Below are 15,966 nucleotides of genomic sequence, written 5' to 3'. Positions count from 1 at the left end.
TCACATTGAATACAAGTATATTTGATCCTGTTTACATATAGAAGTTAAGACCCATGGTATAACAGTGTATTCACATTAAATACAAGTATATTTGATTCTGTTTACATGTAGAAGTATAAACTCATAATATAACAGTGTATTCACATTGAATACAAGTATATTTGATTCTGTTTACATGTAGAAGTATAAACTCATAATATAACAGTGTATTCACATTGAATACAAGTATATTTATTCTGTTTACATGTAGAAGTATAAACTCATAATATAACAGTGTATTCACATTGAATACAAGTATATTTGATCCTGTTTACATATAGAAGTTAAAACTCATGGTATAACAGTGTATTCTTACTGAATATAAGTATATTTGATTCTGTTTACATGTAGAAGTATAAACTCATAATATAACAGTGTATTCACATTGAATACAAGTATATTTGATCCTGTTTACATAAAGAAGTAAAATCTCATGGTATAACATTGAATACAAGTATGTTTGATTCTGTTTACATGTAGTAGTATAAACTCATAATATAACAGTGTATTCACATTGAATACAAGTATATTTGATCCTGTTTACATATAGAAGTTAAAACATATGGTATAACAGTGTATTCTCATTGAATACAAGTATATTTGATCCTGTTTACATATAGAAGTAAAAGCTCATGGTATAACAGTGTATTCACATTGAATACACGTATATTTGATTCTTTTTACATGTAGAAGTATAAACTCATAATATAACCGTGTATTCACATTGAATACAAGTATATTTGATCCTTTTTACATATAGAAGTAAAAAATCATGGTATAACAGTGTATTCACATTCAATACAATTATATTTTATTCTGTTTACATGTAGAAGTATAAACTCATAATATAACAGTGTATTCACATTGAATATAAGTATATTTGATCCTGTTTACATATAGAAGTAAAAACTCATGGTATAACAGTGTATTCTTATTGAATACAAGTATATTTGATTCTGTTTATATGAAGAAGTATAAACTCATAATATAACAGTGTATTCACATTGAATACAAGTATATTTGATCCTGTTTAAATATAGAAGTAAAAGCTCATTGTATAACAGTGTATTTACATTGAATACACGTATATTTGATTCTTTTTACATGTAGAAGTAATAACTCATAATATAATCGTGTATTCACATTGAATACAAGTATATTTGATCCTGTTTACATATAGAAGTAAAAAATCATGGTATAACAGTGTATTCTTATTGAATTCAAGTATGTTTGATTCTGTTTACATGTAGAAGTATAAACTCATAATATAACAGTGTGTTCACATTTAATACAAGTATATTTGATCCTGTTTACATATAGAAGTAAAAACTCATGGTATAACAGTGTATTCTTATTGAATACAAGTACATTTGATTCTGTTTACATGTAGAAGTATAAATTCATAATATAACAGTGTATTCACATTGAATACAAGTATATTTGATCCTGTTTACATATAGAAGTTAAGACCCATGGTATAACAGTGTATTCACATTAAATACAAGTATATTTGATTCTGTTTACATGTAGAAGTATAAACTCATAATATAACAGTGTATTCACATTGAATACAAGTATATTTGATTCTGTTTACATGTAGAAGTATAAACTCATAATATAACAGTGTATTCACATTGAATACAAGTATATTTATTCTGTTTACATGTAGAAGTATAAACTCATAATATAACAGTGTATTCACATTGAATACAAGTATATTTGATCCTGTTTACATATAGAAGTTAAAACTCATGGTATAACAGTGTATTCTTACTGAATATAAGTATATTTGATTCTGTTTACATGTAGAAGTATAAACTCATAATATAACAGTGTATTCACATTGAATACAAGTATATTTGATCCTGTTTACATAAAGAAGTAAAATCTCATGGTATAACATTGAATACAAGTATGTTTGATTCTGTTTACATGTAGTAGTATAAACTCATAATATAACAGTGTATTCACATTGAATACAAGTATATTTGATCCTGTTTACATATAGAAGTTAAAACATATGGTATAACAGTGTATTCTCATTGAATACAAGTATATTTGATCCTGTTTACATATAGAAGTAAAAGCTCATGGTATAACAGTGTATTCACATTGAATACACGTATATTTGATTCTTTTTACATGTAGAAGTATAAACTCATAATATAACCGTGTATTCACATTGAATACAAGTATATTTGATCCTTTTTACATATAGAAGTAAAAAATCATGGTATAACAGTGTATTCACATTCAATACAATTATATTTTATTCTGTTTACATGTAGAAGTATAAACTCATAATATAACAGTGTATTCACATTGAATATAAGTATATTTGATCCTGTTTACATATAGAAGTAAAAACTCATGGTATAACAGTGTATTCTTATTGAATACAAGTATATTTGATTCTGTTTATATGAAGAAGTATAAACTCATAATATAACAGTGTATTCACATTGAATACAAGTATATTTGATCCTGTTTAAATATAGAAGTAAAAGCTCATTGTATAACAGTGTATTTACATTGAATACACGTATATTTGATTCTTTTTACATGTAGAAGTAATAACTCATAATATAATCGTGTATTCACATTGAATACAAGTATATTTGATCCTGTTTACATATAGAAGTAAAAAATCATGGTATAACAGTGTATTCACATTCAATACAATTATATTTGATTCTGTTTACATGTAGAAGTATAAACTCATAATATAACAGTGTATTCACATTTAATACAAGTATATTTGATTCTGTTCACATGTAGAAGTATAAACTCATAATATAACAGTGTATTCACATTGAATACAAGTATATTTATTCTGTTTACATGTAGAAGTATAAACTCATAATATAACAGTGTATTCACATTGAATACAAGTATATTTGATCCTGTTTACATATAGAAGTTAAAACTCATGGTATAACAGTGTATTCTTACTGAAAATAAGTATATTTGATTCTGTTTACAAGTAGAAGTATAAACTCATAATATAACAGTGTATTCACATTGAATACAAGTATATTTGATCCTGTTTACATAAAGAAATAAAATCTCATGGTATAACAGTGTATTCACATTGAATACAAGTATGTATGATTCTGTTTACATGTAGAAGTATAAACTCATAATATAACAGTGTATTCACATTGAATACAAGTATATTTGATCCTGTTTACATATAGAAGTAAAAATTCATGGTATAACAGTGTATTCAGATTGAATACAAGTATATTTGAATCTGTTTACATGTAGAAGTATAAACTCATAATATAACAGTGTATTCACATTGAATACAAGTATATTTGATCCTGTTTACATATAGAAGTAAAAGCTCATGGTATAACAGTGTATTCACATTGAATACACGTATATTTGATTCTGTTTACATGTAGAAGTATAAATTCATAATATAACAGTGTTTTCACATTGAATACAAATATATTTGATTCTGTTTACATGTAGAAGTATAAACTCATAATATAACAGTGTATTCACATTGAATACAGGTATATTTGATCCTGTTTACATATAGAAGTATAAACTCATAATTTAACAGTGTATTCACATTGAATACAAGTATATTTGATCCTGTTTACATATAGAAGTTAAAACTCATGGTATCACAGTGTATTCACATTGAATACAAGTATATTTATTCTGTTTACATGTAGAAGTATAAACTCATAATATAACAGTGTATTCACATTGAATACAAGTATATTTGATCCTGTTTACATATAGAAGTAAAAACTCTTGGTATAACAGTGTATTCACATTGATCACAAGTATATTTGATTCTGTTTACATGTAGAAGTATAAAATCATAATATAACAGTGTATTCACATTGAATACAAGTATATTTGATCCTGTTTACATATAGAAGTAAAAACTCATGGTATAATAGTGTATTCACATTGAATACAAGAATATTTGATTCTGTTTATATGTAGAAATATAAACTAATAATATAACAGTGTATTCACATTGAATACAAGTATATTTGATCCTGTTTACTTTTAGAAGTAAAAACTCATGGTACAACAGTGTATTCACATTGAATAAAAGTATATTTGATTCTGTTTACATGTAGAAGTATAAACTCATAATATAACCGTGTATTCACATTGAATACAAGTATATTTGATCCTGTTTACATATAGAACTAAAAACTCATGGTATAACACTGTATTCAGATTGAATTCAAGTATATTTGATTTTGTTTACATGTAGAAGTATAAACTCATAATATAACAGTGTATTCACATTGAATACAAGTATATTTGATCCTGTTTACATATAGAAGTAAAAACTCATGGTATAATAGTGTATTCACATTGAATAAAAGTATATTTGATTCGGTTTACATGTAGACAAAGAAAAAATAAAGAAGATTCTTAGTATAAACTCATAATATAACAGTGTATTCACATTGAATACAAGTATATTTGATCCTGTTTACATATAGAAGTAAAAACTCATGGTATAACAGTGTATTCACATTGAATACAAGTATAGTTGATTCTGTTTACATGTAGAAGTATAAACTCATAATATAACAGTGTATTCACATTGAATACAAGTATATTTGATCCTGTTTACATATTGAAGTAAAAACTTATGGTATAACAGTGTATTCTTATTAAATACAAGTATATTTGATTCTGTTTACATGTAGAAGTATAAATTCATAATATAACAGTGTTTTCACATTGAATACAAATATATTTGATTCTGTTTACATGTAGAAGTATAAACTCATAATATAACAGTGTATTCACATTGAATACAAGTATATTTGATCCTGTTTACATATAGAAGTAAAAACTCATGGTATAACAGTGTATTCACATTGAATAGAAGTATAGTTGATCCTGTTTACATATAGAAGTTAAAACTCATGGTATCACAGTGTATTCACATTGAATACAAGTATATTTGATCCTGTTTACATATAGAAGTAAAAAGTCATGGTATAACAGTGTATTCTTATTGAATACAAGTATATTTGATCCTGTTTACATATAGAAGTAAAAAGTCATGGTATAACAGTGTATTCTTATTGAATACAAGTATATTTGATTCTGTTTATATGTAGAAGTATAAACTCATAATATCACAGTGTATTCACATTGAATACAAGTATATTTGATTCTGTTTACATGTAGAAGTATAAACTCATAATATAACAGTGTATTCACATTGAATACAAGTATATATTATTCTGTTTACATGTAGAAGTATAAACTCATAATATAACAGTGTATTCACATTGAATACAATTATATTTGTTCCTGTTAACATATTGTCACGAGCGATCACGGGGTAACACTATTTATTAGGGGTTTTCGATCAACACTCACAAGTACACAAGATGCAATAGAAGAGGGTAACACCAAGACAGAAAAACTAACTACACTTAGCAAAGAGAATGAAAATAACTCACGACTAACACAAGACTGTCCGCCTACTCAAGTCCCCCCGGCTTTTTCATCGTTCGGCTCTTCCGTCCATTCAAGGCTAAGCGATTGGAGGAAGTAACATGACCATTGCTGACGGATGGCGAATCTCTCCGTTACATCCATAACGGAGGGTGAGAACGGGCGTCAAAGCTCTCTCTCTCACGCCACTCTCGTATTTCTTGAACTAGCAAGAAACCATTCGCTACATCCCCTCCTCAGCCGGCGACTCGACCCGATCGCACTTTCCCTCGAGCAGAAACTAGACGGGCCTAATGTCTCGTTCTAATTAACATACATGAAACCAATTCAACACACTAACTTTAACAGCAGAAAAACCACACATAAAATACCGGACCGACTACATATAAGGGAGGAAAAAAGAGAAAAAAAAAAGTTAGGAATAAGAATAATGACACAAACCAAAACTGAAATAAGTTGTTCTGTGTTTGGGGGGTCGGATTAAAACCGTCCCTCCACTTCAGCTTCATGCAAAGCTAATCTGCCTTCCAGTTCAACTAAGCGTTGGATAACGCTGGCGAGCGACAACTGATATCGGCGCCAGCCGAAAAATAGCACAGTCACGGCGCCCAGCAGTAGGCCAACTATGGCTACGGCTAGTTCATAGGGGTATCGGGGGCCGACGGTGCGGTTGACCTCCATATCCACTCTCGCTTTCTCTTGTTCTTCAATGGCGCGCAAGTGCTCACCCATGAGTGAAAGACGGCTCCCAAACCTAGCGTGGCGCGATAGTAAGGGCTTGGTAGGCGCACTGTTTTTCTCGCCGAGAGGGGGATTTTCTCTTTCAGCGTCCTCGGGTAGGAGCTGATCTAGTTTCTCCAGCTGCGTCAGAGTCGGTAAAGTATGGTTACTGAGTGGATGTATGACACTCAAATCCAGTCGTCGGTGTGGGCGGAACACGACATGGGAACCTCGAAGACATCAAACGCTTCCTTCTCGATGACGGTGTTGGGCCTCCCGCGTTCGTGTGGACAGGTGAACGTGATAGTGGTTCCTTGTGTGGTGGAATAACCCCATCTACGGTGACCTAAATAAACCGTCTGTTGGCCTCTCCAGGGCGAAAGCTTAGTTCTGCAGTAGATGCGGCTCCGCACCTCGTCCTTCAAAAACAGTGCCATAGCACAGCTCGACTCCCGGTGCTTCCTACTTACGGCTCGGCTGAGCGGGCATATGGACGTAGGAGAAGCCACGCAGCGGGAAGAATCAGAGGCCGTCAGTTCCACGAAGGCCTGGCTATCTCTAGCCACGGCAAGAAATGGAGGAAGGGGCTCAAACTGAGCACCTAGTGTGGCATTGCCAATGGGGCGCGGTAAGCTGACGACCTCATATAGCGTAAACCTAAAGGGGAACTCGAACACGGGTAAATGTATAAAGATGCGGAGGTAGTTACCTACGGTCGCTACGACAACCTTCGCTTCTGTGTAAACCTTCCAGATATCCCCGTTCTGAATGGAGGGACTCAGCGACCAACCGGGCGGTAAAACCGCCTTGATTTCCTTCAGCACCGCTTGCACTTGCAATGGAGGGAAAAGAGTAACAGGAAGCCGCCCCATGGACATAGTGGCGATGCCAACCGAAAAATTATTCAGCGCCTCATCAAGCCAGGCGATGGCGGACTCCACCTGCCGAAACGCATCTTCCACTTTCGTAATAGCTATCCAATGCGTTTCCATTTCCCGTACAACACCATCAACTTTTTTGGTCCAGTTTCCAGGTTTCCTTCTCGATTTGTGCGAAAGCGGTCTGTAATTCGGCCACAGCGTCAGCAACTGCTTTAGTCTCCCACAAGGTCTCATTGATGAGAGTTGCGTGAACCTCCAAAGCATGCACAATGGACGTGGATAACCTGTCAAGGCGACCGTGTACATACTCGAGATCCTCCTGCGTGCACACTCCGAAGAGCCAATTTAGGACTTTGCCACCTCCGTCGATTAGTCCTCGCTTACGCCTCGCAGCTTGCAGGTTGACGGCCGCCTTTAGATCACTGAAACGTTGGTTACAGCGTCGCAGCTTCCCTAGCTCGACGGTTGCTCTCCCCTTCACATGCTGTTGTAGCGTTAGCTTGAATTTGTCTCTAGGGCCGTCATAACGATTAGCCATAGTATCCATCCTCACGTCGAGCCACTCTTGCAGGGTCTTCATCATGGTCGTCAGGTGATCAAACGTAAGGTCGGTAGCCACGACCCATTCGGAATCAGAGAACGATACCTCGCCCTCTGACTTAAAAATCACCCCTTGGTAAGCCACTACTTCCTTGGTTGAGGTGGGCTTAAACTCTCCCATCACCGTGAGAAACAATAGAAGCGGGAAGGTCAACAGGAATGTTTTTCTGGCCGCCCGGATCCTCGCGGAACGACGGAGGCCTCCGCCTACCTCTTCAGCGGCTGGTGTAGCTTGCTGCGGGATGGTTGATTCCAACGACGGAGGCCGCTCCGGTGGTCGGACAGGCGCCCGATTTCCAGTGGGGGCCTGGGGCGAGTCCTGCTGAGAGGCCTCTTCATCGCCGGAGCTCAAGGCACTTGTAGTTTGCACCTGGGGCCTAGGGCTCACACAATCGATGAAGGGCTTCATGCGCTCCACATGCACAATTTCGGACTTGGGGGACCTGCCAAGTCTGATCTCGTAGTTGCTGGGGGTGGTTTGGCGTATGATCGTGTAGGGACCAAACCAGCGATGTAGAAGCTTTTCCGACTTCCCGATCTTCCGGACTGGTTTGTAAATTAACACCTCCTCTCCCGGCAGGTAAGTCGGGGGTTCTCGGTGTCCCCCATCGTACCGAGTCTTTTGTTTTCTGTGTACAGCAGCACTGAGCCTCTGTACATCTTGACGCGCTCGGTGTAACCTTCCTAGGGCCCATTCCGTGGGGTCTTGGTCGCGAGGAGGAACAAGATTCGGGTCGGAATTTAAGGCTCCATCGACAGGAAGAATGGGCTCCCTCCCATACACGAGGTAGAAAGGGGTTCTTCCCGTGCTCTCCTGACGACTGGTATTGTAGGCAAAGGTAACGTATGGTAAGGATTCATCCCAATCCCGGTGATCCGCACTTACATACATAGATAACATATCAGCCAGAGTATGATTCAGCCGTTCGACCAAACCATTCGCCTGAGGCCGGTATGCCGTGGTGGGCGTATGGTTGGTTTCCATCGCCTGTAGTACCTTTCGTGTCACCTCGGCCATAAAACAGCGTCCTTGATCGGTTGTCAACTGACGAGGGGCTCCGTGACGCAACAACACACTTTTCACTAAAAAGTCAGCCACCTCCGCGGCGTCCGCTCTCGGCAGAGCCTTAGTCTCCGCCCACTTTGTAACGTAGTCCACGGCAACAACGATGTTGGTGTTACCAGTTTTGGACTGAGGAAAGGGCCTAGAAAGGGCCTAGAATGTCCATGCCCAGTCTCTCGAAGGGATGCTCACTCTGCTGGATCTCCATGTATCCAGCCGGACGCTGGTATATCGGTTTGCGCGACTGACACTCGCGGCACTTCCGCACGAATTCACGAATGTCATTTCCCATACCCGGCCAGTAATACCGAGCTTGCACCTTGTGGAGGGTCCGTGTTAACCCCAAATGTCCCGCAGTAATGTCATGGTGGCAGGCACGCATCACTTCCTCTCGGAAGGACTGAGGGATACACAATCGTAAAAGGAGGCCGTCCTCTCTTTCTTGCGCTCGACATAGCATTCCATCTCTGAGACGGAATTGGGGATATCGCTTCCCCTCTTCCAGTTCAGAAAATGCGCGACTCCACTCGGCTTTTTGGGCACTCAGGATTGCACCTTTGGTCTCTAGGTCGATACTCAGAGCGGCAAACATGCACTGTAATTCCTCAGGAAGCTCCAGAGTTGCGTCAGCTGGGTAACGAGACAGTGCATCGGCGTCCGAGTGTAATCGCCCGTTTCGGTACGCGATACGCAGTAAAAACTCCTGGAGTTGGAGACTCCAACGGGCTAGGCGTCCCGCTAGATCTTTCTTCGTCAGCAGCCAGCAAAGGGCGTGGTGGTCGGTCACCACCAGAGTCTCCATTCCCCAGATGTAACTGCGGAACTTCTTCACAGCCCACACTAGAGCCAAGCACTCCTTTTCTGTTATGGAGTAGTTACACTCACTCTTGGACAGGAGTCGACTCGCATACGCTAGTGGTCTCTCAACATTGTCGACGCGTTGCAATAGTACGGCCCCTAGGCCGTAATCACACGCGTCGGGGTGAATTTCAAATGGCTTATTAAAGTCGGGATAGGCTAGAGTGGCCGTTCGGGCCAGGGCTTGCTTCAAGGCGAAAAAACTCGTCTCTTGTGGCGCTTCCCATACAAAACACCCCCCTTTCTTAAACATGTCCGTCAGGGGTTTAGCAGAATGCGCGAACTGAGGGATAAATCTGCGGTAATACGAACACAGCCCCACAAAGCTACGCACACATTTCAGTCTTTCACTGGGCCTTCTGAACGAGGTGGGGGTAGGGAAATTGACGACGGCATTTATCTTTTCGGGGTCTGGGCGAATACCTAACCCACTGATTACATGACCTAGAGCCTTGATCTCGCCCGCCCCGAACTGGCACTTAACTAACTTGATCTTCAACCCCGCTCCTTGTAGGGTAGACAAGACTTGACGGACTCGGCTCAAATGCTCGTCAACCCCAGCCGCGTAAATAATAATGTCGTCCAGGTAGACGAGGCAGACTGTCCACCTGAGACCTGTAAGCACTAAATCCATCATCCGTTGGAAAGTCCCTGGGGCCGTGGCCAAACCAAACGGCATCACTAAGAACTGGTAAAGACCGTCCGGCGTCACAAAGGCCGTCTTTTCTTTATCGGCCTCGTGGAGGGGTACTTGCCAGTACCCGCTCTCGAGGTCGATTGTACTAAAAACACAAGCATTCCCCAGACGAGATAACGTTTCCTCTATTCTCGGTAAGGGATATACGTCCTTCACCGAGATGGCGTTCAACCGCCGATAATCCACGCAAAACCTCCAGCTCCCATCTTTTTTTCACCAAAACGACCGGGGAAGCCCAGGGGCTACTGGAGCGCTCGATTACTCCCTTTTGCAACATCTCGTCCACCTGCTCCTGCACTATCGCCCTCTCCTTCCATGCGCTTTTGTACGGCGGTTGGTGCACTGGTGCGGCAGCTCCGGTGTTGATTCGATGCACTGCTTTACGGCACATCCCTAGCTCACCATCTTTAAGGGCGAAACAGGCGCCAAACTCTTCGAGCACGTCTATTAGCTTCTCAGCGTGTGCGGCGGGGAGGTCAGTCGAGACTTGCTTTCTAAAAGCTTCGCGGGGGATGACACCCGGTTGCGACGGCCCAGGGCGGGCTTCCTCTGACATGTGCATGACAGCCGCACCCTCTCTTTGCGGTGCCGCTTCTTCAATGGAAACTACTGATGAATCAACGATTTCTATCTGACCCAACACCGTGCCCTCCCGTAAATACGTCTTACTATTTGCCCAGTTTACGATAAGCACGCGATCAAGTAGAGGGTCAGCCGACACTAGCACCTTCCCAGTGGTGATTCCCTTAACTCGTGAGAGGTGCTCGGAGGGCTCAATCATCCAGGTTGCTTTGCCCAAGTTCGCCGGTTCAATCTCAACCGGAACTATGGCCCGGGGAGGGAGCATTCTAGCCTTTTTTGTCACTATCTTCGGGCTTGATTTGTGTTCTTCTTCGTCAGCCAACTCCTCCACTATACTTCCTAGCAACAACTCCGGGCGCTCTGCATCGTAGTTTATTTGCAGCCTTTTAAACTGACTAAGGAAATCATTTCCCAGCAGCAGCTCGATGCCCCTCATCTCGAGTACTAGTACTCGTCCGCTGGCTCTTTTCCCCTGGTGCTGGATTTCTAACTCCATGGCACCTAGTGGGGGGCCTTTTGCCCATTCACCATTACCACTGACGGCCCGTCCCACTCCACCCGTTCCCTCTGTAGCTTACGCTGCAACTCGGGGGACGCGACTGACACTACGGCGCCAGTGTCGATTACGGCCCGGATATCCACCCCTTGACAGGTTACAGTTTCGGTAATTAAACGTGAGGAATCTATGAGTAGAACCGTGGGTTCCTCAGCTTCATCTTCATCGGTTGAGACCATTCCGACACTAACCCCGTCACTGTCTCGGGCCTCGCGACTCTCGACTTTCTTCTCGCGAGTTGCCCCACTGGTCCGCGACGCGTCCCTTCTGTCTTCCTTCCGGTTCCCCTTCCGGCCATCCGGTGAGTCGTCTCGTCCTCCCTCCGTCCGTTGCCGCGCCGGTTCCTTCTTTTTGTCATTCACCTTTTCCGCCATACAAAAACGAGCTATGTGGCCTGCCTTCCCACACCTATGGCAAATTGGTTTCCCGTCTGCTGTACGAGACGCAAACGAAACCGAGCTCTGAGGGGACCTCACCCCCTCCCGCTTAGTGGTAGACCCCGTGGATTTATCCGCTCGCTTCAACTTTGCGAGTTCAGCCTTTAGCTCAAGCACTAAATCGCGTAACTCATCCCTCGCATCCTTCTGAGGCGGCGCCCTCCCTTCGCAGCGCCTAGGACGCTAATGGCCCAGTCAGGTCGATTAGCCAATTCTGAGGCTTCCGAGTGCAATTTCAGAGCTGCCAAAAATTCTGCGGACGTTTTAGGGCTAACAATCCAAATCTTCTCCAACAAGGTGGGTTTCAGCCCCCTAAAAAGATAATCAACTTTCGCCTCTTCGGTCATCCCCGGGTCTACCTTACGACATAAATCGATTACGTCATAAAAGTACTCGATTCCCGACTCCTCAATGCCCTGCTTGCGCTGGCGTAACCGAGCTTCTTGGTAACGACTATAATGCTGCGACTGAAATTCCGTTAGGAACCTTGTTCGTAGCCCGGGCACTGCCGGCACAGCCGCTACCCCTGGCGCCGCTGCCACCGCCGGGATATCCTCCCATTGGGCAGGAGCGCCCGAACAAAGGAACCATTTACGGGCTGCCCCGTCTAAATGCATCCCAAAATTTTCCGCTTTTTCATTGTTTCCCCAACGGTTGTAGTGAGCGGTACTTTCGTAGCGCTCCAGCCAATCGGCGGCATCCTCGTCCTTTTTCCCGAAGAAAATTGGGGGAGCACGGTATTTCAGCTGCGGTGCGGGTGCTCGTTGGGCCATTGCTAAAGGGGGTACAGAGGAAGGGACACTCGAAGCGCTAGAAAATTCGCTACTTGACTCTCTCTCGTCGTCACTCGAAGTCTCTCCCGGCGAATCTCCCGATAAGACACTCAGGCCTCTCCCACCCTGGGAACTTAATCTACCTGGGTCTTCGCTAGAGTCTTCCCCCTCTGAGTGTCTCGGCTCTAACCAAATCTCACGCAAATCCCCCGAGTCCCACTGAAGGGATTCAGCGTTGAATGTACCTTCTACCCCGCTCTCGACAAGCTCGCGTCTACTAGCGGACTCACTACCTGGAGCGAGTGGATACGTCGATGCCCGCACTCTTCCCACTACCTCCTCAGAGGTACTCGCAGGTTCTACCACCGTTTGCTCCCCAATCCCACTATCCCGGGGCCTCTGTTGCGCTCGCAACCTCTGATAATTACAAACAACCTGGGTCTGACCACCTACACCTCCGATCGGATTCTGGGATTCAGCTCCAAGATTTGAAGCTAAATGGCCGATCGAGGGTGAAGTCTGAGTCCCTGCGTCCACGCAAGCTCCCGCCAGGACCTCCGGCTTAACCTCCAACTCACTCCCTTGCCTTCCTCGCTCGCTAGCTTCCCTTTCAGGTGAAGCTGCGATCCCTCTTATCCTTTTACTTTGCCTAGGTTGACCAAAATTCATCTACCCCCTTAAACGGAAATCGTACGACTCTCCGGTCTCAAGGTTCCCCCGTACACCTATTTTACCCACAGAGCAAGGTCTTCACAGGTAGTGAGGGAAAACAGAGGGGTAAGAAGTTCGGCCGGGACTGTGGTCCTATGCCCAAGCAATTTAAGGTAACCGTACCCGCTGGTCGCACTTCCAAAGGACCTCTCAACAGTACCCGCCTCCTAGTTCCTTACTCCACTATTACCTTCACAAAAGAAAACCCTGTTTAGTCTTACCTTACTCTAGCAGGCAGGTGTACCCTGATCTCCACCATGTCACGAGCGATCACGGGGTAACACTATTTATTAGGGGTTTTTGATCAACACTCACAAGTACACAAGATGCAATAGAAGAGGGTAACACCAAGACAGAAAAACTAACTACACTTAGCAAAGAGAATGAAAATAACTCACGACTAACACAAAACTGCCCGCCTACTCAAGTCCCCCCGGCTTTTTAATCGTTCGGCTCTTCCGTCCATTCAAGGCTAAGCGATTGGAGGAAGTAACATGACCATTGCTGACGGATGGCGAGTCTCTCCGTTACATCCATAACGGAGGGTGAGAACGGGCGTCAAAGCTCTCTCTCTCACGCCACTCTCGTATTTCTTGAACTAGCAAGAAACCATTCGCTACAATATATAAGTAGAAACTCATGGTATAAAAGTGTATTCACATTAAATACAAGTATATTTGATCCTGTTTACATATAGAAATTAAAACTCATGGAATCACAGTGTATTCACATTGAATACAAGTATATTTGATTCTGTTTACATGTAGAAGTATAAACTCATAATATAACAGTGTAATCACATTGAATACAAGTATATTTGATTCTGTTTACATGTAGAAGTATAAACTCATAATATAACAGTGTATTCACATTGAATACAAGTATATTTGATCCTGTTTACATATAGAAGTAAAAACTCATGGTATAACAGTGTATTCACATTGAATACAAGTATAGTTGATTCTGTTTACATGTAGAAGTATAAACTCATAATATAACAGTGTATTCACATTGAATACAAGTATATTTGATCCTGTTTACATATAGAAGTAAAAACTTATGGTATAACAGTGTATTCTTATTAAATACAAGTATATTTGATTCTGTTTACATGTAGAAGTATAAATTCATAATATAACAGTGTTTTTACATTGAATACAAGTATATTTGATTCTGTTTACATGTAGAAGTATAAACTCATAATATAACAGTGTATTCACATTGAATACAAGTATATTTGATCCTGTTTACCTATAAAAGTAAAAACTCAGGGTATAACAGTGTATTCACATTGAATACAAGTATATTTGATCCTGTTTACATATAGAAGTTAAAACACATGGTATCACAGTGTATTCACATTGAATACAAGTATATTTGATTCTGTTTACATGTAGAAGAATAAACTCATAATATAACAGTGTATTCACATTGAATACAAGTATATTTAATCCTGTTTACATATAGAAGTAAAAAGTCATGGTATAACAGTGAATTCTTATTGAATACAAGTATATTTGATACTGTTTACATGTAGAAGTATAAACTCATAATATAACAGTGTATTCACATTGAATACAAGTATATTTGATCCTGTTTACATATAGAAGTAAAAACTCATGATATAACAGTGTATTCTTATTGAATACAAGTATATTTGATTCTGTTTACATGTAGAAGTATAAACTCATAATATAACAGTGTATTCACATTGAATACAAATATATTTGATCCTATTTACATATAGAAGTAAAAACTCATGGTGTAACAGTGTATTCACATTGAATACAAGTATATTTGATTCTGTTTACATGTAGAAGTAAAAAATCATAATATAACAGTGTATTCACATTGAATACAAGTATATTTGATCCTGTTTACATATAGAAGTAAAAACTCATGATATAACAGTGTATTCTTATTGAATACAAGTATATTTGCTTCTGTTTACATGTAGAAGTATAAACTCATGATATAACAGTGTATTCTTATTGAATACAAGTATATTTGATTCTGTTTACATGTAGAAGTATAAACTCATAATATAACATTGTATTCACATTGAATACAAGTATATTTGATCCTGTTTACATATAGAAGTAAAAACTCATGATATAACAGTGTATTCTTATTGAATACAAGTATATTTGATTCTGTTTACATGTAGAAGTATAAACTCATAATATAACAGTGTATTCACATTGAATACAAGTATATTTGATTCTGTTTACATGTAGAAGTATAAACTCATAATATAACAGTGTATTCACATTGAATACAAGTATATTTGTTCCTGTTAACATATATAAGTAGAAACTCATGGTATAATAGTGTATTCACATTAAATACAAGTATATTTGATCCTGTTTACATATAGAAGTTAAAACTCATGGTATCACAGTGTATTCACATTGAATACAAGTAAATTTGATTCTGTTTACATGTAGAAGTATAAACTCATAATATAACAGTGTAATCACATTGAATACAAGTATATTTGATTCTGTTTACATGTAGAAGTATAAACTCATAATATAACAGTGTATTCACATTGAATACAAGTATATTTGATCCTGTTTACATATAGAAGTAAAA

At 40.0% G+C, this 15,966-nt stretch overlaps 1 protein-coding gene across 1 annotated transcript; it reads right to left on the bottom strand.

Annotated features, from left to right (window-relative positions):
* Positions 1-10,397: 10,397 nt before the first annotated feature.
* Positions 10,398-11,390, bottom strand: LOC123469908. The gene has a single exon (XM_045169249.1). It carries the CDS (start codon positions 11,388-11,390, stop codon positions 10,398-10,400), a length of 993 nt encoding a protein of 330 aa, XP_045025184.1.
* Between the last annotated feature and the right edge of the window lie 4,576 nt (positions 11,391-15,966).

The sequence above is a fragment of the Daphnia magna genome, linkage group LG2 (genome assembly GCF_020631705.1).
Source record: "Daphnia magna isolate NIES linkage group LG2, ASM2063170v1.1, whole genome shotgun sequence".
Lineage (NCBI taxonomy): Eukaryota > Metazoa > Arthropoda > Branchiopoda > Diplostraca > Daphniidae > Daphnia > Daphnia magna.
This window is presented reverse-complemented; position numbering and strand designations above follow the sequence as displayed.

Excerpts from the sequence above, each read along its gene's own strand:
- LOC123469908 (XM_045169249.1), bottom strand. The coding sequence starts at position 11,390 with ATGGAGTTAGAAATCCAGCACCAGGGGAAAAGAGCCAGCGGACGAGTA.